Genomic DNA, 24480 nt, shown 5'->3' with positions numbered 1-24480 from the left:
ATTCAGGGAACTGGAGGTCATGATAATTGTGAAAAGCACATTAAAAATTAGGAAATGCGTGAAAGAGGTTGAAGGATCAGAGCGAGATGTTGGAGATTACAATGTTCAGGTTTGCAATCTTGGCAAAGGCTCACTTCACAAGCGATGATGATAATGATTAAAGCCTGAGAAATGATATTAGTGTGTGGCCAAAGTGGAATATCCACAAAAAATGATAATGCATAAAAAAGAAATGGGTCTCCTAAAGTTATTTCCCAAATTTTAAGAAATTCATACTATATTTGATCCTAAATAATGAGATCCCCACATTTCCTTTTTTGTGATTTTTTTGGTTTGGTGGGCCACTGTTTTGATTTGTTGCACACAGAGGCAGTGTGGCATGGTGAAGAGAGCATTAAGTTTGGAGTTAAAGAACATGAAAGAAAGTCCAGATACCATCTCTTACTGTCTATCTGACTTCGACAAAGTTACTTCCCCTCTCTAGACGTGTTTCCCTATGATCCTTTGATTTCCTTTCATTCCTCTCCAGACCCAGCTCTGAACTCTCTAGACTTCATTTTCCACCATGGGCAGCAGATGACTTCAGCACAAAGGTCAGTAGCTGTGTCAGCCTGGAAGATCCCTGTGGCCCTATGATTCCTTCTCTAATGGTCAGTTCTTGCCAGCATTTCTGTTTTAACGAAGGTCCTGAATGGACCATGTCCACTCCTTCAGGACTCTTCAAGCTCTGCTCCCAACTTTGCAGGCTTCTTTCTCCACCAAGCTCTGTGCACACTTTCCCTCCTCAATCCCTTTCAGCTTTCTTTCATGCCTTGTCTTCTCTCATTAGAATGGAAGGAATTAGCTTTATTTTTTGCTTCTACATGTACTCCTGCTGCTTAGCATGGTGCCTTGCTTGGCACTTAGCAAACACTTAGTAAATGTTTACTGATTTGACTATGATTTCATATTATTGCAGATGGATGATATTACCCCAAATGAAATTGTTCTCTTTTAAAAACGAATCAACATTTCCTAGTTTTAGGTTCCATGCCAAAATACCTGTCCCATCCTGTTGGGATGTTGGGATTGCATGTTTCTTGAACACTAATGTCAGAAACCACTTAATTCACAAGCATCCTGGGTCTTCTTTTATTTTTTGCCTCAAGTCATATATTCACCCATATTGATTTTCACAACACCCCTCCAAAACAAGTTATGAATGCAACTGTTGCGTTTGTTTCATACACAGAGAAAATCAAATTTTATATCCTTCTCTAACTAATCAGAATGAGCTGAAAGTTTTTCTGGGTTAATTGACTCAATACCTGGTATTAAATCCACCTGGACCATGCTCTTGTGCGGATGCAGCTGTTAATTGACTGCTAGGAACTGTTTTCTCTTAATGAGCCATTATGAGAAGGCATTTGCCCTATGTCTTCCCTATGGATATATATGCCTTCCTCCATGGCAGACTGTTTTGATAGAGTTCCATAGAGAATCTGCAGGACAGGTTTTTAGTGTAATTAGATGCCTACATCAGGGAAATTAAACTACAGACGTAGATGGCTAGTGTATTATGATGGTGCCATCCTTTCTAAGTATTATCTCATTGGGCTGGTGATGATGTTAGAGAATGCAACTCTGGAGCTCTCCATGGTAGCTCCAGTCCATGGTAGCTCCAGCTTCTCTACATCATCTTCCCTCTGACCTCATTCATCCCTTCATCTAGCAGCTGCTGCCCTAGATGCCCTAGCACAACTACTCACGTGAATAGAAGTCTCCTTGCATTCTCTGAAGAGAGTCTCTCTCTGTTCCACTACTATGAGATAGTGACTGTGTATCCAAGTCAGGTGAGTTTGTTCTAGTATCTGAATCCCCCTTGAGATACAACCAACTGGTCTTCTGCTGAGAGGAAAAGAAAAACCAAGTTAATTCCTGCAATCAGAAAATGCAGAAATTGAAAATGTTCATAGGATTTTAGAGCACATGGAATTCTCTAGTCCATCATTTCTCAAAGTATGGTCTGAGGAATCCCTGGGTGTCTTTCAGGAGGTCTCTGAATTTTCATAATAATACTAAGACATTTCAATTTCTACCAAGGTAGATACTGATAGATAAAAAGCACACAAACACAAACACTTTGGGTTCCTCAATAATTTTGAGGAGTGTAAAGAGATCCTGAGACCAAAAAGTTTGAGAGCTGTTACTATAGATGAGCTAACAGAAGCACACAAGGATCTGTGACTTATCCAAAGTCACAGTTAGTAAGCAGCAGATCCAAGATTCAATCCCAAATCTTTTGATTCTAGAATTGATGTGTTTTTTTCCATTGTAAGCTGATTCCCAAAGCCCATTGACATGGTACTCTGCCCTTATTGGTGGAGATCAATGTTCCATGCCTATGTAAGGGTACATCCATAAATCACAATAAGTTTAGTTGCTTATAATGAATGCGGTTAAACTGAATTAGGACATAGTTCAACTGTAGAGAAGTAGTGACTAAGAGCTTCAATGAGAACTGGGATCTGAATCAGATAATACCCTTCCCTAAACCCCCCAGAGGAAGGGATCATTTAATCATAGGTCATAAGCTTAAGGAACAGGGGACCTACTCTATCTGTCTGAGTGATACCATTTAGTCCTTTAGTCTATGTTTAGAACATCAACTCTGCTCTATGGATCCTATATCTGTGTTTGAATTTATACCCATTGAGTCACTATTAAAATATAGGAATATTTATCCTGAAGCAAAACTAATATATGAAAATCTACATTTGTGTGGACCTTCAGACTCAAAGAACATCAGAGATCTGACATTTGAGATCTAGTACCCCTCTCCTTTCCACATTGTGATTTTCCCATCTTCATTTTATAGATGGGGAAACAAAGTTTTGTTTTTATTTTATTTTTTATTGCTATCTTTTGTTTTCACATTATCTTCATTTCTGAATATCCCTTATAGAAAAAAAGAGAAAAAAATAATTCAGAAGAAATGCAGGTTTGTGACACATATCAGACGAATACACTGGTGATCAGTAAAGATCTTCCTATATTATGCAGAGAGATAGTGAGATGTTGTGGGATCAGCACTAGACAGCTTGGACCTAGAAGATCTACTTTCATGTCTTTGACCTGTCAATTTCTGGCCACATGAGTTCAGATGAGTCATTCATCTTCTCCGAGACTGCTTTTCCTAATCTTTTAAATGGTAATGATAATACTTATATTTTCCACTTGAAAAGGAGCAAATGAAATGATATACATATACAAAACAATATAGGAATGTGAGCTGCTATTTTAATTCCTAGTACATTAATCTTTCAGTACTATGGGGAGTGGTGATCTCATCATATCAAGAAGCATTTTTTAAAAATGTTTGCTATGTGACATGCACCATATTAAGTACCAGGGATAAAAAGAAAAGATGTCTCCTTCCTTTAAGGAGCTCCCATTTAATGGGGGAGACAAGATGTAAACAACTGTGTCCATAAAAGATGTATGCTGTGCAAATTGGATATAAACTTAGAGGAGATGCCTTCTATCACCATAGGTCATCAGCTCTCTCTAACCTGGGAGATGGTCTTCAAGAGTTGGTGTGCCTAAAATGAGTCCTTCTGTGATCCACCTAGTGAGAAGCCTTAGCTAGCCTGGTCTAGTAACAACAGACTCAGGTCCATACTCAAAGCTTCTCCACCTTGTATGAAGGTACCAGAGTCTGGATTTCATTGGCATAGCCTGAGAAATCCCAGGGTCACCTCTAAGATATGATGACATTTTGGAAAGGGTATTCTTGGCTGTGTTATATGAATGTTACACAAAATCTGGATGTTGCAAGATATTGAAAATCTCAGTAAAATGGCTCATTTACAGCAGAGTTTATATTTGCAAACAGGACAGAAGAAACTGTTCTTTTAGGGATAGCTTTAAAAATGATTAATAATCTAGGTAGGATAAAATACAATAAACAAAAAGGGTCTTAAGTGTTTCAAAGGTCTTCTTATGATCTTAAGAGCTTCAAAGTTTGGACTGAAAGTGACCTTAGAGATCATATAGTCAATTCCCATGCTTCAGTCAGATTTTCACTTAAACAGAAAAAGATATACTAAAAAATAATGACACTTTTCTATGGTCTTTTAAAAAAATGTTGAACTGAACCTTTGATTTTATTGCTAAAAGGACCATCCAATGAAGAAATTCCTTCTATTATTAGAGATTGGCAACTGCTTTGAAACTTATGGTCTTAGAAACTTGCCTGGGCCAGTGAGTGGTCAAGTAACTCATCCAAATAGCCAGAATATGTCAGAGACAAAACTTGAACTCAGGCCTTCCTAACCTCTGTTATGGTGGTTCTCATTTCTACAGCATTTATACATTAACAAAATTCTTTTCAGAAAACAAGTTTATGAGGTAGGTAGTATACTATTATCATTTCCATTTCACAGATGAAGTAATTGAGCTCCATAGGAAGGAACTGACATGCCCAACAGCACATGGATGGACAATGGCAGATCCAGTTGTAAGCCTCAGATGTCCTGATTCAGGCCAGTGTTTTTTTTTTCTATTACATTATCCTCCTTCAGTAAAAAGGACCTCTTTTCTTAGTATTAGGACAATTAATCTTAAGGTATTAGGGCTTAAAATCTCAAAAAAAGATTTTTAATTATCAGAATTAAAAAATGCCTATGATTTTTGTTTAGTTTGAAAAATTATTGGCTAGTGGATTTCATTTACTTTCGCATTTTTTCTCATTACCTTCCGGTTATCTGAATCAAAACTTCCATCTTCATCTAATTTCTTTGTCACTAGAAGAGAAAAAAATTCTGTTTAGAAATAGAATTTCCATACCATTCCCAGTATCAGCATTTCCGTTCTATGATACAATTTTTAAAAAGGTGGGGGAGGGAGGAGACTTCAGTGGCATAATAGAGAGTTTGTGGGATCCAAGCCAGACCAGAGCAGAAAAAATAGCAAGAAGAGCCTGTACATGGAAATCTTGCTTGGCTGTGTCTGTGTTTATACATGCATGTGCCCTGTCTTGCAGATCAGTTGATGCTCTCAAATAAAATGGTCCCTCATTGAAATAATCTAATCACATAGTCTTATGATGTTGACACAGCTACCTAATATTTTAAAGGATAATGATGGTGGTTTTAAAGTGTGCCTTTAAAAAAGAAAATGACAAATTATAAAAAGTGACATTGTGAAAACATCTGTATATATTAGTGTAATGCTAATCAGAGAATTAAAGACCTTCCCCACCTATTAATGGGCCTGCCCATCAAGGAAAGTTTGATTAGGGAAGGCTCACACATTTTGTTAATTTCTAATGCACTGGTTCTCAAGGGCTGTGATGCCCTCTGGCTCTGAAATATAGATATAGATATAGATATATGGAGATATCTATATCTATATCTATATCTAATCTGTCTGTCTGACTATCTATCTATCTATCTATCTATCTATCTATCTATCTATCTATCTATATACTCTGGGGTGAAGTTTTACTTGGGGGCTTAGTCATTGGAAATGTTCCTTTGGCCAGAGGAGACTCTGGGCAGCCACTAAGGAATCCCCTGGCTTTGAAAACCCAGATGTTGGTGCTTCTGTCTCTGGTAACTATGTATGTGTGTTCATCCTTTGTTGCCAAAGAAGACTATGCCATCAGAGAAATAATGACATGATTATGTACGTATGTCAGACGGTTGGATCTGTCTGTTGATCTGTGATGTATGTATTGCTTATGGTCAGGCAGCTGGAAGCCCTGCCTGTTGATTATTATTTCTTTGTATTTTCTCTGAAGTTCAGGGTGCTGACTTTTTCCCCTGAACTAAATGAATGATATATGTACTTGATTAAAGAGATTGTTGACCACTCAAAAGTTGCTTTCCTTTTAGAAAAGCAGATCTAAAAACCTGTCCAGAAGGCCCTCCTGTGTACATCAGGGTGCTTGCTTTTACAATTAGACCTACCTATTCACAACATCATGGAGTATAAGATTTGGGGGCCATCTAATTCAATCCATACCTGAACCCAAATATGAATGCCATCTAGAGCACCCAAGAGAAGTATTCATCCAGACCCTGCTTGAAGACTTTCAATCACAGGAAGTTCATAATGATGCACTGAAACAAATTATTCTGCTTTTGAACAGTTTTAACTTTTAGGAATTAAAAAGAAAAATCTGAAACATGTCTTCATGTAACTTCTACCCATCATTCTTACTTATACCCTCTGAGGCCAAGAAGAACAAGCTAAATCCATATTTCATATGATATTCATCCAAATATTTTAAGGCAGCAATCATATCTCTGGCCTACTTGGCCTCCAGCCTACTTTTCCGCATGCTAAACATTTTTAGTTCTTTCAGCCCATACATTATATGACATTGTCTCCAGTTGCTCTCTTCTACATGTATTTCAAGATGGTGAGAAGACTGGAAAGCACCTTAGCTTTAAAGTAACTTAATTTTAATGTAAAACTATAAAAAAAGAAAATAACATGCAAAACAGCGTTTTAAAACTCTATATACAATACTGAACACAATGAACAAATATCTACAAGCAATGAAACTATATTAAATAGAATCAGGTCTTCAAGAAGGTATTTTCTCAGATCTGTCTACTAAGAATTTTACATGATATTTGAATATATGTGTATAAAGGAGTCAGAATATAGGGCAACTAGGATCCCTTCCAGGTTTGAAATCCTATGATGTCCTACCACACAGGAAAGCATTGCATGTGACAGACGATATGAACTAGACTTCTGGTTTTCCCCTCTCAGCTGTATTTCACAGCAAAGGAAAGAAGAACTGAGAAAGGGAATGAGGATTCAGGCATGGACATGAGTGGAGTGGTACTTTTATTTTCTATTTTATTAGCTTTGTTGGTTTTCCATTGTCATGGATTAATGATGCTAAAGCTACAAATGAAATTGCCTCCTCTAAAGTGTGACTTGAATTTCTCAGTGTCAGTTGGATCACATAAATATCTATTACCACCATCTTTTCTTACATTTATAGAACACTACACCTCAGTGAATCAATCTATTTTTGAGGGTTATTATTGTTGAGGTGTTTCAGTCGTGTCTGACTCTTTTGGTGACTCCTTCTGAGGTTTTCTTGGCAAAGATAATACTGGAGTGATTTGCTATATTCTTCTCCAGCTCATTTTACAGATGAGGAAAACTGAAGCAAACAAGGTTAAGTGACCTGACCAGGGTCATACAGTTAGGAAATATCTGAGGCCTAATTTAAGCTCAGGAAGATTTATTTTCCCAATTCCAAGTCCAGTTCTCTATCCACTGTGGCACAGAGCTGCCTTCCATTTGATTAAATTCCCTCAAATTTTAATCATCAAGTTCTCCATAGAAAGTAGTACTGACTGTAGTATAGAGCATCATACCATTACCTGAGACTTTGTTAGTGTGAGAGGAAAAGTGTAATCTTTGATATGTCCAGGGACACTATCTCCAGTACCTTGCTAAGGATAAGACTGATAGTACGTCACATACTTTGCAACTACTAACCTGAAATGCTGAACTTTGATAAAATAAAGCCTCCAACTGAATACTGAGAAGTTTGGTACACCCCAAAATTTCATTAGTTTCGAAAAAGAAATAGTTTTCTATTTGAAACACACACACACACACACACACACACACACACACACACACATTTCCTTTGTGTAGGTGAAAAGCATCCCTAAGGAGTTAGAAGCAAAATTCAGCTTCATTATGAAAATTCAGTGAATGATATCATCCTCCTTCCTTTTTGTTCAGAAAAAAAGACTTGTATAAAACATGCTCAGACTCATTGCAATATGATAAGGAGGGGACCCATAGCATTGACTTCTATTGTACAGCCACCACTCCAGCTTCCTCAGATTTAACAATGTACAAAGGCCAGAGAGCTGAGACTCTTCATTGTAGCAATAAATCACAAGGATTTGTGGTTAGAAAAACAGGCTACCCAAACTGCCAAGAGCATATAGTGCCATTATTGGACAAACTTCCATGCTGTAGGATGTAGAAGAATGTTTTTTTAAAGGCAAATTTGACCTTTTATAGTTATTATTGTTTTTATTTGTGTTTGTCTGGATCTATGATTATTTCTGTGTGAGTGTGTACGTGTGTGTGTGTATGTGAGTGTGTGTATGTGTGTGTGTAGTCCTGGGATGTAAACTCCCTTCATCAATTCAGATCAGCCACTCATCTACTACTTAGATTTAGTATCCTGAGGAACTGTGAGGTTCTGTCACCCAACCATGCATATGTGACTTTAAGCTCTGCCTTGTACTTATTCCACCAGGCTGCCTTTTATTTTCTTTTTGTAAATCTTGGGTTGCATTAATTTGATTCTAGTATCCAAAATGACAGAGCTGAGAGTATCACTGCTCTGTCCTGGTCAGTTACTATCAGGAGGAAAGTGTCCCATTTGAGGAACTATAAGTTAAAAAACACTAACACTGACAATTGGAATGCGTCTAAAGGATGGTGAACAGACTGGAAACCATCTTAATCAAGAATTAGTCTTTTTAAAATGGGGGATGTTTAGAAGACAGGAAGCAGTAGGGAAAGAAGGAATCTTTGATAGCTATCTTCAAATTAAGTGAAGGATTCTTATGAAGAAAAAAATGTTAGATTTGTTCTGCTTAGTCCCAGGAGACAGAACTAGGAGTAACTGGTGGTAGGTCAGGAAAGGAATCTCAGAGGTTTTTGGCTTACTTTAAGAAGGAGCTTCTTGGCAATTAGAGCTAGCTAATGATGGATCATAAGATTATGGGTCTAGAGCTGGAGGAGACCTCAGAGGTCATAAAGGAGTAAAATTTGGATTCAGTCAAAAGGCTGCACTTAAGGATCTAGAAAGCCATATGTGGCCTTAAGGATACAGGTTCTCCACCCCTGATACTACAACCACCTCACCTTATAGATGGGGGGGCCCACAGGGAAGAAGTTAAGTGATTTCAATTGGAGAAGAAAATGGAAAACTACTCCAAAATCTTTGCAAAGCAACTCCAAATGGGGTTACAAAGAGCTGGACATGACTGAACAACAAAAGGTCACATAGGTACTAAGGGTCAGAGGGATTTGAATGTGTATCTTCTGTCTCCAGAGCCAGCTGTTTTTTCACTGTTTCACACTGTCCTTTAGGACTCTTTCACGATAGTAGGTTCTCTGTCATTGAAGGTCTTTAAATTGCATGACCCCTTGTTGGGGATGGGGTAGAGAAGATTCATGTTTCAGGCTGTACTAGCTGATCTCTAAGGCCCCTGTTTGACCCCAGAATTTGTGATTCTAAATACCAGCAAATAGTCAATCATAAAGAAAATAAATTGGAAATGCAAATATCAAAAAGATTTAGATACTGAGTTATTAAAGCAAATTGTGCAGTCTTGAGTATATCCCTCAGGCTAAAATCAGCAAGGATAATGATCCTTCCACAGAGTACATCCTCTGTTACCCCAGCCAAAGGCAGAACTTCAGTCTCAACTAGAGAGATCACAGAATGGACCTAAGTAAGCTCTTCAAAGGAGAAATCACCTGCCTATTGAAGAAAATCCCAATCTATCTTATTCACCAATGCTAGCCTAATTTTTCTTAAACAGTCTTTTCATTATGATGATCCTCTGAATAATCTTCAGTGGCTTTACCTTTTCTATGTCATGTCTGAATGAAGGAGGACTCTCATCATTCCAGTATCTTCTGTTTTAGTTCAACACCATGTAGTGAACTGTGTCCAGTTCTGGGTGCTACATTTTAGGAATCATATTGACAAACTCTATTACATTTATCCTGAGAAGGGTCACTAAATGGTGAATGGCCTTAAGATCATGTCTTATAAGAATCAGCTGAAGGAAATGAAATTTTAGGTTAGATAAGAGAAGATGTAAGGGGACATGATAGCTGCCCCAAAATGGCAGCAATGTAGGTGGCTCAATGGATAGAGCACTGGACCTGAAAGTAGGGAGATGTGTTCAAATCTGGTCTTAGTCACTTATCAGCTGTGTGACAAAGTGGGCAAGCGATTTACATCTATCCACCTCGTTTTTTAGTTTGTAAAATATATTCCTGCCAGGGTTGTTGTGAGGATCAAATGAGATATTCGTAAAGTGCTTTGAAAACTTTAAAGTGGTATATCAATGTTAACTATTTAGCTATTATCTGGAGGGCTACCATACAGAAGGAAGATTAGTCATATTCTGCTTGGCCAGAGAGTCAATGAGTGAAAACTGCACAGATATAGATTTAGGCTACTATAAGGAAAACTTCCTAACAATTACAACTATACATATTTAGAACGAGCTGCCATGGGAGGAAATGAGTTCTCCCCCTCACTGGAGATCTGCAAGTGGTGACAACCTATTGAGAATGTTGTAGAGGGATTGCTATTCAGGTACATGTTGGACTTAGTTTCCTTTCAGATCTGAGAGTCTATGGTTCTGTGATCACTCTCCTGATTTTCAAAGTCCTATGTATAATCTTGGCAGCTAGGTGGCACAATGGATAGAGCAAGGTGCTTGGAATCAGGTAGACTCATCTTCCTGAGTTCATATTCAGCACCAGACACTTACTAGTTGTGTGACCTTGGATAAGTCAATTAACTCTGTTTGCCTCAGTTTCCTCAACTGTAAAATGAATTGGAGAAGGAATCTAGTATCTTTGGCAAGAAAACCTCAAATGAGGCCATGAAGCATTTGAAGTAACCAAACAACAACAATGTATAACCTTATTTCCTGCTATTTGATCACTCTCCCCCTGAACTTACCATGCTCATTCACATTTATGTACCTTTGCTTCAATATTTCCTGCCTAGAATGTTCTTCTCTCTCACCTTCTCCATCCACATTCTACCAATCTTTCCCATTCCCTTTCCTCCATGGAGCCTTTCTTCCCTAACTAGTTGAGCTCTAATTCCTCCCTCTTCTGAACTCCCATACCACTTAAAGATGATGCCACACGATTTGGCTCTTTACCATTGATTGCAAGCGGTGGCCTCTGCTCTTGCACAGCTTTCTCCCTTATAATACTCTTTAGCTGTGATAAGGAGCTGTCCATAGCTGGAGCTCCTCCAAGTCAAGGAGAAAGGGTTATCCAGAAAGACTATGTACAGGTGCAGTCATATTACGTTGAGTGATTAAAAATGGAACTATAGATCTTATATCATTTGGACACTCAGTTGTTTAGATTTTTGCATGACCATCTTAGACCAGGTTTGCCTGTTTTGCCTTTTGGATGCTAGATAGTCTTGTAAATTAGACGGCCACAATTTAGAACTGTGCCCAAAGGGCTACAAAAATGTGCATACCCTTTGACTCAGCTATATCGCTTCTGGGACTGTATCCCAAAGATATCATAGAAATGGGAAAGTGTCCCACATGTACAAAAATATTTATAGCAGCTCTCTTTGTGGTGGCCAAAAACTGGAAATCTAGGGGATACCCATCAATTGGGGAATGGCTGAACAAATTGTGGTATATGAATGTAATGAAATACTATTGTGCTATAAGAAATGATAAACAATAAGACTTCAGAAAGGCCTGGAAGGACTTATATGAACTGATGCTGAGTGAAAGGAGCAGAACCAGGAGAACTTTGTACACAGCAACAACCACAGTGTGTGAGGAATTTTTCTGGTAGACTTAGTACTTCATTGCAATGCAAGGACTTAAAAAATTCCCAATGAACTCTTGAGGCAAAATGCCTTCCACATCCAGAAAAAGAACTATGGAATCGAATCACAGAATGAAGCAGACCATTTTCTTTTGTATTATATTTTGTTTTGTTTTATGGTTTTTCCCATTCATTTTAATTCTTCTGTGCAACATGACTAATGTGAAAATGTATTTAATAGGAATGTATGTGTGGAACCTATATAAGAACCTATATCATCTCAGGGAGAGAGTGGGGAGGGAGGGGGAAGGAGAGGGAGGAAAGGGAAAAAAAATCTAAGTTATATGGAAGTGATTGTAGAACACTGAAAACAAATAAAATAATTTAATTGAAAAAAATTAGATGGCCACTAATGTTCCTCCTACAGTTCACATTTTGTTGCATCTGTGATCCTGCCACAGGTACCTGGGCCAGCCTGTGACACCTGGATCTTGAGGGCTATTTTCTTATGTGTGGCCTCTGACTTTTTAGTACTGGACTACAGTTTACTCTTCTGCTCTTAATAACAAAGCAAAACAAAGCTGTCATTCATTTCTGACCTTTTACTACCAGAACCATAATTGTGGCAGACAGCCTCCACCCAGATCCAGGCTCAGACTATTACAGAAATAGAAGAAAGTAAGTCCCATTTCATACTAAAAACAACTGTAAGCAGCAAGCATTTTATGTAATTTCATACTTAGTAACATAGAGGGCAAAATAACAAGAACATTGACTTTTACTGTATTATGTGGAACACTAAGTTTCTATAGAATACATAGAAGTGTTGGGATAAAGGTTCTGAGAGACAATGCCAATGTTGGTTATATTTTCCCCTTTGAATCTTAACCATGATTTTTTAGCACAAAACTGCTTATTATATGTGGTAATTATGGGGTAAGAAAAGAAGTTCAATCTCCTCCTTTTTGGGGGCTCTAAAATGAGCCTCCCACGCTCCCAGACTCTCTAGATCAATATTAAAGGCATCTATTGGTTTCAACCTCTAAGAGTTCATGTCCAAATTAGATTGAAAAATGCTTCATGAGAGTTTTAAGTTCCAAAACAGGCCACGTCATAGGTCATATCCATGCCTGAATCCTCACTGCCTTTCTCAGCTGATCTGTTCTTTGCCGTGAAATTCAGCTGAGAGGGAAAAACTGGAAATCTAGCTTGCATTGCTTGTCCATGGCTGTTAGGCTAATATTCAATGTTTTCCAGTATAGTAGGACTCCAGCCTGGGAGGCATCCTGGTTGTCTTACATTCTGATTCCCCTATTTTTAGAGAAGAGGAAACTGAAGTTCATTGAAAGAAAGTGACTTGCCTAAGGTCATTAAAACTAATTAGTAGAGTCTGTATTCAAACCCAAGCTCTCAGACTCTAAATCCAAATCTCTTTCTAGTGCATCATTCTTTTGTGTCTCTAAGAACTAGTGTTCCTGTTGTTCCCACAATATGGCCATTCTTTTAAAGTGGTGACTCACTGGGATTCCTAAGAGCAACAATTTCTAAGCTTTAGATAGCATGGCACTTTGTAATGAAGGGTATGGCAACAACAGGGATGGTCTAACTCTTTTTTATTAATTAAAAAAGTACACATAAAAAAACCCTTTTGTGACAAGAAAATAGAACACACAGGACAATCTGCATGCCTGAAAAAAATAACCATTTTCAGGCAAAAATCTTTTAGGACGTCAGACTTAAGTGCATTTCTCACACAAATCTGGGGTTTTGTAATTCAAAAGCTGCCCTAGTTTCGATTTTTCTCAGTGCTGCTCTAACATGCCATGCCAATTTCTTAAAGAAAAGAAATCAATTTCTTCCAATTTGATTTCTTCAACAAAAGCACTGCCAGGGGCTATTGGCTATTCAGCTCAGTGAGAAGAACTGTTGTTTGTCTCCCTTCTGAATGCAAAGAATGATAAATTTCCTCCAAGAACTTCTCTAGCTGACCCTGCAGGCAAGTGGAGAGTTAAAACCCAAGCTAAAAATGAACAACATCCAAAAACCTTACTGGGCCACAAAACGTCTAACTCACTTTTCCTGAGATCCACTGATACAATTGGTTTTGGCGCAAGTGCTGAGTGTTAGTGTCCAAGGTCAGCTTTTGTATATATGTATGTATATGAATATGTATGTATGTATGTATATGTTTATATATGTATGTATGTATGTCTACTTTTTGTTTGCCCAGGTCTATTAAGACAGACCATTTCAGAGCAAACATCATTAGCTTACTGCTTCACAGCCAACAACCAACTCCAGCTCTCCAATGGAGAATCTCTGGGGAAGGACACAGCCAAGAGGGTACAAAAGAAACTCTTGGCTACAGTGCCATTCAGAGATTAGCAACTGACCTCTCTTGGAAACAAGATGGTGGACCAAGATGACCATTTCCTGGTGTCATTATATTCTGGTTCTGCAGTGGAAAGACCAATGGACTTAGAGTTAGAGCACATGAACCCAAGTCATGGCTTTCAGAGCTTTACTTTCCTCATCTGTAAAGTAAGCATGGTAATATTTACTTTACATTTACACGTTTTGTGAGAAAGGCTCTTTGTTAAGATCTTAAGCACTACAGTATATAAATTATTATTATTTCTAGCCTCCTTTCAGCTTTTCTGAGAAGTAAACACAGAGTGGCTACTCTCTGTATAGTGTAAGGATATTTGCCTGGATTGATTCTGCCCCTTTGGTGTCCAGTTTGAAGTGTGTGTGAAATTTGCATTTTCCTTGGAGTGAGTGCCTTTAATTCTAGTTCAAGAAAGCTGGCTTTTCGTATCTTCTGTGTGCCTGAGAAGGAGGAGATAACTGGTGGAGTCCTGTTGGTGTGGTATGGTAATGGTATGGTATCTATGTATGGTAAGGGGAAATGGAAGAGGGATGGATTGATCCCAGATGACCAGGGTTGGGGAATGGAAGAGTCGTAATTGATGATGAGAATTGGCTAAACATGTTTTACTAGGCTTGAGTACCAAAGTCAAATCAGTTGCCCCAAGTTTTCCCTCAATAAAGGTCTTCAAATCAAAGGTCCAGTGGTTGTTTGTTGGACACTTTGCAGAGGCGATCCTTATTCAGGTATGGGTCAGAGAGACTCTACAGCAAATGTCAGATATTCAACTTAGTCTGTTGCTTAATTTTTTTGTCAGTAATATGTACAACAGCACAAAATAATTTGGACACTCCATTGGTATTTAAAAAAAACCCACAGATTTGACCAGCACTTAGATAAAAGACAAATTAATACACAGATCAAAAAGGTGAAAAAAGCTGGATTTAGAATTTTCATCCTTTAAACTCTACTCCTTCACCAAAAAAGTCAAGAAAATACATTTAAGGTTTTAACATTTCATATCTCTTAGATTAATACTTGACAGATGAGGAACTTACCACCCACATGAGGAAACCCACTTAGTGTGAAGCATGTAGAAAGAAGAACACTAGATTTGGAGACAGGGAACTTTCATTTGAATCTGTGTTCTTATACTGCCTGGGTGACCTTGGGCAAGCTTCTTAATCTCTCTAGACCTCAGTTTCTTCATCTGTCAAATAAGGGAATGGAACTAGACAGTTTCTAAGATACCTTTCAGATTTAATTCTTGTGATTCTGTGATGGCACTGTTAATATTTTTTATAGCAGGACTGGATGTTTTGAGGCTCTTTGCTCAGAGAATCTGATGAATCTCATGGCTTAGTATCCTGAGCAGGATCTTGGAGTTAGAGGGAACCTCAAAGACCATCTAGATCAATGTGTCCCACAATAAGAATATATTCAACCTAAGCAGCCATATGGGATGATATTCATTCATTTATTGGCTTCTCAGGTCTCAGTTTCCCCATCTGAAAAAGGAGTGGTACTAAATTCTGACTGAGGTCCCTTCCAATCTGACATTCTATCAGCATTGTTTTAAAGTCTCTGCTTTAGCTCTAACATTCTAGGATTCCTTGATTGAGAGAGATCTAGAAGAAGCCACCATCTTCAAATTCACACAATTAAAAAATATTTTTTCCTGCCTGGGTAGAGGAAACAAAAATGTAAGTGATGGTTTGCACAGCTGGAGAGAGATAGCCAAATTATTTATTTTGGCCTCAAGTGACAAGAAATAAATTGAAGGAACTAAATCTCTTCCCTCACTCCCCATTTTTCCCCTTAGAATAAAGTTAAATCACAGTAGCTGCCAATGAAGTCAGTCAATATCTATTTCTGGGCACCAATTAGGTTTCTTTTAGTGGCCCTAAGATACCTTTCCACCTTCAAAGGACAGGGAATAAATCTGTGATTTTATTAGTATTTAGCGAGGTGAGGAGATTAGCACTATTTCTTCAATTTATAATCTCATAGAGTTTCCCAAAGAAAAGGTATCAAACTCAACTAGAATTGTCTTACATATTGGCTTAGAAAATCATAAATTAATATTAATATTATCTATGTTGTATTATACTTTCATTTATTCTGTTAAACATGTCTTACTTATATTTTTGGCTCAGGCTTCACTGGGGAGTTTTGTGGTTGTGAGTCTGACACCTACCTTTGACCTAAAGCATTGTGAAGTTAAGTGACTTGTCCAGGATCCCACTATTTAAAAATGGAGCATGTGCCACAGTTTCTGGTTAAAATTTTCTCAGATCATGGATCCTGCTCCACTGGAAATCTAAAAGTACCTTCACATCTGCACAATGTAGACTTAAGGTCATTAATGTTCAGAGGTTTTGTTGAGTAACTTCATATGCTCTTTCTTTTCCTGCAGTTTCTAAAAACATGACTCCTAAGAGTCTAGCAGTGACTTTATATAATTCACGTTCATATTATTTATTCTTCAGAATCACAGGGTTTAAAGTTGGGTAAGGTATCACCTTGAGAGAATCCCATCCATTTCCTACATATGGCAGCCAGAGAGAGGAAGGGAATTGCCCAAGGCTAAATACTTTTTAAGAGGCAGAACCATGATTTGAACCCAGGCCTTCTGACTCCAAATCTAGCCCTCTTGTCACGAAATAATAGACCCATGACTGCCTCTGTCGAGTTAACACGACCATTCATCAGAACAAAAGAGATTTGATTCAGCTGTAAATAGGAAGACAGAAGACATGCAGAAAATAGCATCAACAACGAAAGCCTGAAGGAAAAGGAAAGTCGACTCTACCATTCTGTTTGTAGATGGGGGGTTTCCTATAGATGTTATCTTTTACTCCAGAGTCTGAGGAGGAGGAAAGAAAAGAGAGAGGAAAGAACAAAAAAGTGAGAAAGCAGTTGTGACAATTTCCATTCTATTTCTTAAACAAAATAAAACAAAAAAGCTTCCTTCCTCACACAGTTTGGAATCACCATAATGGCCTCCTACCCGCTGAGTCATTTTTTTTAAAGATCCTTACGCAGAGAAAATTAAATAGAACATCTATTGCTGACTCAAGTCACGTCTGTATCATTGAATGTTCCCAGTTTTAAGGTGGCGATGATGGAAGTTGTGAAGTTTAGACATATTAAGTACTTTAAGACTTTTACGGAGCACAGAAATTGGATGTTGTAATCCAGCCAGGACCCCCATTCTACTCCTAGGTGTCTGTAATTGTAATTCCTTTACCCTTTATAATGTATAAAAAATGTTTTCCATACAACTCTACATAAAGAGACAGTTCAAATATCATCATCCCCATTTTCCAGGTGGGCAAACTAAGGGTCAGGGGTGAAGTGATTTGTCCAAAGTCCCATATTTAATAAAAGGTAGAGCTGGGGTTTGGACTCAAATCTTCAGAGTTCTGTCCACTACATGTATAACTGGTACATTTACTATCATGGAAATAAACAACACTTTAGGATTAAGGCTATGGAGAGCTTTAAAAAGCACAATTATGTGGACAAATGCAGATCTTTGTCCCCCTCCCCCCCCATTTGATCCTATAGCACTGATGGCCTGGCAGAGCAGGAGGAGGTGCATGGTAGGCATGCTAGCCCTTGGCCAGTTTGGTATCCCAGAAGTTGGAGGGCACAGAAAGAACACTTTGCCACCCTAAAGAGGGTTAGGTCTCCAGAAAATAGTGTAGCATCCACTGAGTACCATGAGATCCCTGCTGAAGGGCAGCATATGAGAGGATTAGGCCAGATATGGGCGGGGGGGATTCCTTCCTGGGGGATGAAGGGCCATGATTCAAATGAGCCATTCAGCAGAAGGAGGAAGCCAGAAGCCAGGTCAGATCAGAAACTGAAGTTTCTCAGCAATGCCAGAGTCTACGGGAAAGATGCGGGAGTTCAAGAGCCAGGGACAAAAAACACAGATGTCAAGCTAGGAGAATGAGGAGACCCATGGTCTTGAGGGTGTTGGTGAAATGATGATTTGTCTTTTTAATAAATCCAGGCCTTGTCTTCCATAGTGGTAGTGTGTCTTCTCTGTCCCCTCCTTTTGCCCATTTCTTTGTGTCTATGGGCTAACATGTCTACCATGCTCCCACCTTGGATGGCTCTGCTATGCTCATGAGATACCATAGGAATTCCTTCTCCCTGACCTTTTTTCCCTCCCCCTCAGGAGGTTAGTAGTAAGAAAAATTATCCAAAGTAAGAGAAAGGGTTTTGATTTTCATTCTGCCACTCACACAGGAAAGTCAACCCCCCCAAGTTCCCAGCAAGATAGACCACATGGACAGGGCAGCAAGAGATCAAAGCCAAGCCCTGAATGCCTACCTGGCACATGGAAATGTCTAGGAGCCTGCTGATAGGTAGAAGGTGAAGGTTTGCTGTCTGAGTACATGGATAAACTGGGAGTGCTCCGGCCACTTTCACTGCCTCCAAAGGGAAGAGCAAAGAAAGCAGATAAAAGGAGAAAAAAAATGGAAAAGCAGAGTATTTCAAGCACAGAAAGCTTACTTACAATAGGCCTGATCTCCTATTCATGATGCTGGCCAAACTCTGTAAGCTTAGCATTTGTCCAAAGTTCAAGACCAGGCCCAGCTGACTTGCTAATCCAACATTTCAATCAGATTTGGGCATAGGAAACCCAGGAACTGTGTCCTCTAACTACTCATTCTGCTTAATATATGGCCCCATTGGCAAACTGCAAAGCAGTAAGAGGGTGACTACTTAGATTATTGGATGGCTAAGCAGGGAAGCTTAGCAGCTAGACCTGATTGTCCCCTCAGGACTTTTGTCCACTTAGCAGACATCCTTGTGGGGTTTGCTTTCAAAGTACATTTCCCAGATCCAGTAAATGTCTTTTGTGGATTTCTGAGATTCAATCATCTCTGTTCTATTCATCCAAACACAGCAGGTTGTCACTTCTCTTAGAGAATCCACAAAAGAATAGTTTCAGAATTTGAAATGGCAATCAGGACCATCAATCTGAAGGTCATCTTGCAAAATCTGAGATCAACTGAAGACCTCAGTGGCAGGATATCTACATTTTCAAGCTAAATTTTATTTGGTATATTGAAGAAAAAACATTCTCCAACTCTACTTCATTTCCCCCATTTTCTTTTTAATGCCAGTAAAGTTGGATTACCAAGTCAAAAATTAATAATGCCATAGCCAATTGGGCAAAAAATTACCCAGGTAAGGAACAATGTGCCAAATGGATCAATTTACCAGATTTGTTTTTTTTTTTTTTAGCTAAATTTAATTTGTTTCTCATCCAATTATCCTTAAAGAAGCCCTCTATGGCATTATAGCACAGCTTGGCAAATTAAAAGTACAGCTCTTATTTGGAAAGGGGTTGGGAGGAAGGAAAGAAAAGGGGGACTGAAAAACATCAAATTGGACTGTAGCAGTTCAAAGCAATTGGAAGGTTCACATGACATTGTTATCCCACAAAGCCTCTGGAAGAACCATTTTAGTGAGGATGGAATGTAGAACTGATGACAGTTAATGGTGAAGCTTTTTGCAAGGATGGGACTAAGGCTACAGCATGAACTAACAGCCCCATGGGAGTGCACTGCCAGCTGATGGGAGGGGTGACAGGGACCCTTGATTTAATGATGACCATGCCCACAGAAAGGTAGAAAAACACAGCTGGGAAAAGTAGTCGGCTGACTCTGAGTCTCTTCTGTCTGAGAGAGAGTGGGACTGACCCTCTTTCCTGATTATGTATGGGAGTTCCAATAGGAACTCCATCACTCATTTCTATTTCCTGAAATGCATTTCTTTGGTTTCTACCTCCATGATGGAGATATCTGAATGTTCACAACCAACCCTTTCAAATTCCTGAGTATTCCTAGCAGCAGAGCTCTAGTCAGGCCCCTGAGGTCTAATGGACAAAACTGGAAGGATATCGCATAGGAAGGTTTTTTGTTTGTTTGCTTGCTTTGGATTGGTTTTTGTCTGGGCTTGTGATTTCATTGGAATAGTGATTTCCTACTGAAGAAACTCCCTTTGCCAATGCTTATTGTTACCTGCTTTACAAACAACTTAAAGTTTTGGAGTTATCTGGGGACACAGGGAGGTTAAATAACTCATCACATAGTAGGTATATGTCATATGGAGATGTTACCTGAACACAGTTCTTCCTGACTTCACAATCAGATTCACCATGCTAACTTAGAGAGTCCCCACATGAAATGCTCTGACCCTTCCTGTCTGCTTATACAAATTTTATTTCCTTCCAAATAGAGCTTCCATTTCAGAGGAAACCTGAATCCAGCTTTATGTGATTTTTTTCTATGTCTTGGTCTATAACAAAGAGCAAGGTAAAGAGGAAAGCAATAAAGGTTTTTATATAATGATAACAGAAATATTTTTACTGAAGTCAGAGATAAGTGGAAAATGTTCAATGAAAATGTCAAAGCTAAGTCTAGAAACAGAGCCACATTCTTAGCAAGTTTTATTCTGTCAAAGAGGCAATGTATTCAGCTCTTTCATTTATCTTCAACATGGACCATTCCTTAACCATTATCCCTCAGGGACTTTTTGCCTGTGAAATTCATGTGATTTGTGTACAGGATCCTCTTTGCATCCCTATTCGTGTTACGCTCTGATCTCTAGGTCATCCTCGAAACTTTTTCACTGACCAATAAAATAGAAGCTCCTTGAGGGTAGGGACTACCTTATTTTTGTATAGATACTTATTGATTGACTTAAGAACCTAGATCAGATTTTTTCTATATCCTGTCCTCTGCCAATAGTTTTTTCCTTTCTTTATATCTGACAGTTTCTTCTATTCTCTTGCCCTACTTCAGTCACTGATCAGCAAGGATCACTCGTTATACCTCACCATCTTTTGAAATGGTGCCAGCTCTGAAACTCTACCCTCTTGCCACAGACTCCTACCTCCCCTTCTTCCTTTTCATTTGTCCTCAGTCTACTCTTTGGTCTTGTCAGTATATTCAGTTCTTTGGATGTCACTTTTTCCTGAATTTATTTAATCAACACTCCAGCTTCATTTGCTGGGGTAGGGATCCCTGGCTGGTTACTTAAATGTTTCTTTAGTTATTACTTTAAAACTTTTCATCCTCCTGTCTTTCCAACCTGGCCCCCTCCGCCCCCTCCCCAACCCCCCCGGCCTCCAACCTGAACATTCACATCTCTGGGTAAATTCCTGCATTGATTTCTCATTCCTACTACAGGCTGCTGAGTGAATGAATTAGATCATGAAATTGCATTGACTTCAACATCTACTAGTTTTTGTTACACAAACTTAGCTAAGTCCTCAATGCTGCTGGATGATCCTTGTACCCTGTCCCCAAAACTATTTATATAATTTCCCATACATATTGCAAACCTTATCTTTTTTCCTTCCTAAATGACAAACCCACCTCCAGGTCCCCAAAAGAGAATCAAAATGGTATAATGGGAAAGGGAGATGAATTTAGACTCAGAGGGCCTCAGTTGGAATCCCAGCTCTTGGACTTAACCATCTGTGTGGTAAGTCACTTAATTTTTATGAATTTCATTTTCTTCACCTGCGGTGTTGGACTAGATGACCTCTTTTCAAGCTCTCTATGCCATGAGCTCCGCAGATAACTCTGCTCTCTAATATCACTGAGAATATTGAAGCCATTAATGAACGTGGACTAAAAAAATACAGAAAAGAAACAAGGAGAAAAGAAAGGAGAGATACGAAAGAGTAGCCCTAGTTTGTAAGAGAGTCTGAATGCTGGAGTTCACTGGTGGCGATGGCGGCTATGTCAATAAGAGACTAGGGTAGCTACAATGAGGCCAAGGAGAAGATCAAATAAAGGCTGGGGCACTTGCTAGAAGTGGAGAGGAGGGAAGGCAGAAATACACAACCTTTATTTCCTACTAAGGAGAATGATCTTTGGACTGGGGATGGCAGGATAAACATAATTCATAGGAAGTTGTAACCAAAGCTAACTGAGTAGCTGGTTACCCTCAATGAGGCCTTCAAGTCACCAGGCCAAGGGACACATTTTTCCAAACACTGAAAAAATAAGTGATAGATGCTTCATTACTGAGTTTCCCTCATTTTTTTGAAATCAAGGAAAATGGAAAATATTTTACAGGACTAGACATGAACAGATATTGGGTCAATTTTTTTAAAAGAAGGAAAGCAATCTATGTCTCAAACTATAGGGTGGTGAAGCTTATTTTGATTGTTAACAAAATTCTAAAACATTATTAAAGGGAAGACTAGTAAATATTTAGAAAGGGAAGTAGTGTTTACTAAAAGCTGTATGTGCTCATCAAAAATAGGTTTACACTAAAGAATTTTATTTCTTTTGTTTACAGTACTGTTACCTTATTAGATCAGAGGTATGCTATAAAGATGAATATATATGTGTATATATATATATATATATATATATGTACATATGAGTTCTGGATGACAGTCTACTTTGGCACTTTCAAAACTAGTAGAATGATTTGAGCTAATAGTAATGATCAATTAGTCACTTTCATCCCGGAAGGAGGTCTGCATTAGAGTGTCTCCGGAATTAGTTCTTTATACTGTTGTTTAATATTTTTTAAAAAAATTAATGAGTTGTTTATTTTTTTTAATTAATGACTTGGCTGAAGACCTAGCTAGCATCCTTGTCAAATGTGTGGATGACAGATACACATTTTGGAGGACGCTATACTAGATGATCAAATATGAATCCAAAAAGATCTTGAAAGTTAGAAAGATGGACAAAATCTAAGAAAGTAAGAGGGATAAATAAAGTTCTATATGAACACAGTAAGAATATAGGATGGGGAGATGTAGCTAGACAAGAACTCATGGAAAAAAGACCTAAATGTTTTAGTGGATTGCAAAACCAGTAGGAGTTAATCGTAATTACATTAGAGCCAAAATACCTAGCATAATCTTAGGTTACACAATGGGAGAGCCCACAGACCATACAGGAAATAGGTTCTGGGTTCAGTTCTGGGTATCCTTTTGAAAAGCTATTGACACACAGAGGGTAGTAAACAGAATATAGAAGGAACAGGAAAATATACCCCATGAGGATTAAAAGAAGAAATTGGAGGACTTTACCTTGGAGGGAAGATTTCTAAGGATATGGCTTTGTTTTCAAGAATTCAGAGTTATCATGTGGAAAAGCAATTACATTACTGTTTTCTACCTGGCTTGAAAGGAAAGAACTAGGAACAATTAGTAGAAGTTGGAGAGAGGTAGATTTAGTTTTAACTGAGGGAAAAAAGTTGTAATAATTAGAGCTACCAAAAGTGGAGTGGGCTGCCTTGGAACATCTTTGGATGATTATTTGTTGGGTATGTTTCAGAGGTAAGTTTTTTTTAACACAGTATATGTTGGACTAGGTCCCCACCATGTTGGACATTCAGTGATTCTGTGGCATTGCTAAGATCACATAGTTATGAAATATCAGCCTTGGGATTCCAACCTTGGACCATTAAGTTCAAATTTAGCCTCAGCTGTCTTGTTATTTTACTACATAGATTCTCAACAATAATAAAAGTAGAACATGAATATAATGCCTTAGAGTTTACAAAGCCCTTTTTCACAACAATCTGTGAGCTAGGTAGTACAAGCATTACTTGATTACCATTTCTAGACAACGTAATGGAGACTCAAAGAGGGAAGTGCTTTGTCTAAGATCACATAGTTAAGAAGTGTGAGGACTAGGACTTAGAGCTTGGCCAAACATGGCTTTTTGGCTTCATATCCTTTGCTCTTTGCTACTTCCTTTTACAGATGATTTGCCTTTCCCCATAGGCAGAAGTCCAGAGAGTTTTTTCAAGCTATATTTTGGAATTTTTTGAAGAAGTCACAGCGTCAGGGCAAATTTGGAGGAGGTCTGCTACTACAGGAGAGTTAGTCTCTCTGCTCTGCCATATGGAGCTACATGACCTTGGCCAAATCATGCCAGCTCTCTGGGACTCAGTTTCCTTATCTATCAAATTGAAGGAACCTCTCTCCTAGCTACTTCATGGGAATCTTGTTAAGAGCAAATGAGATAGTAGATGACTTCTGTGTATTTTCTTTAGTTTTTAATGATAGTTCTCTTTTGACTCATCAATCACTTTCCAGCAAACAACCTTTCCAACACGAGACTTTTCCTTGAAAAACAAAACAGTTAAGCAACAGCATTTAATGTGAGGACTAATACATTGCGAGCAGTCTACTTAACTCTCTACAGCATCTATTTATGTAGCATGTAAAAGTCGAAAAGTTGTCCTACTCATCATAATTATGGGAGTTTGGATTATGAAACCAATACTTACATAGGAAGGAAGGTTCAGAGGGGGTTAATGATTTACTCAGGGTCACACAGGTGGTGAGGCTTAGAACTGGGACTTGAACCCAGATCTTCTGACCAGTGTTTTTTCCATTATATCACAACAGTGAAAGGGTTATCATTTCCCTTTGAAGATGACCCATTTGGAAAGGAAATAATGGAGAGTAACCAAGTGAAAAGAGTTTCTTTTAGGAACCTTTTATTCACAAAGAA

The 24480-nt window shown here is 38.5% G+C and overlaps 1 protein-coding gene across 1 annotated transcript in view; it reads right to left on the bottom strand.

Annotated features, from left to right (window-relative positions):
* ABLIM2 (actin binding LIM protein family member 2) overlaps positions 1 to 24480 on the bottom strand; it is a 226249-nt gene that overhangs the window by 42691 nt on the left and 159078 nt on the right. The window contains exons 13-16 of the mRNA XM_072620149.1: positions 18305 to 18406; positions 16773 to 16826; positions 4735 to 4784; positions 1749 to 1887 (exon numbers count right to left, since the gene is read on the bottom strand). Of these exons, the coding sequence (XP_072476250.1) occupies positions 1749 to 1887; positions 4735 to 4784; positions 16773 to 16826; positions 18305 to 18406 (345 nt within the window). The remainder of the gene's footprint in view (positions 1 to 1748; positions 1888 to 4734; positions 4785 to 16772; positions 16827 to 18304; positions 18407 to 24480) is intronic.

Source organism: Notamacropus eugenii, chromosome 6 (assembly GCF_028372415.1).
Source record: "Notamacropus eugenii isolate mMacEug1 chromosome 6, mMacEug1.pri_v2, whole genome shotgun sequence".
In the NCBI taxonomy this organism is placed as follows: domain Eukaryota; kingdom Metazoa; phylum Chordata; class Mammalia; order Diprotodontia; family Macropodidae; genus Notamacropus; species Notamacropus eugenii.
Note: the sequence above shows the minus strand (reverse complement) of the source record. Positions and strands in the feature narration are given on the sequence as shown.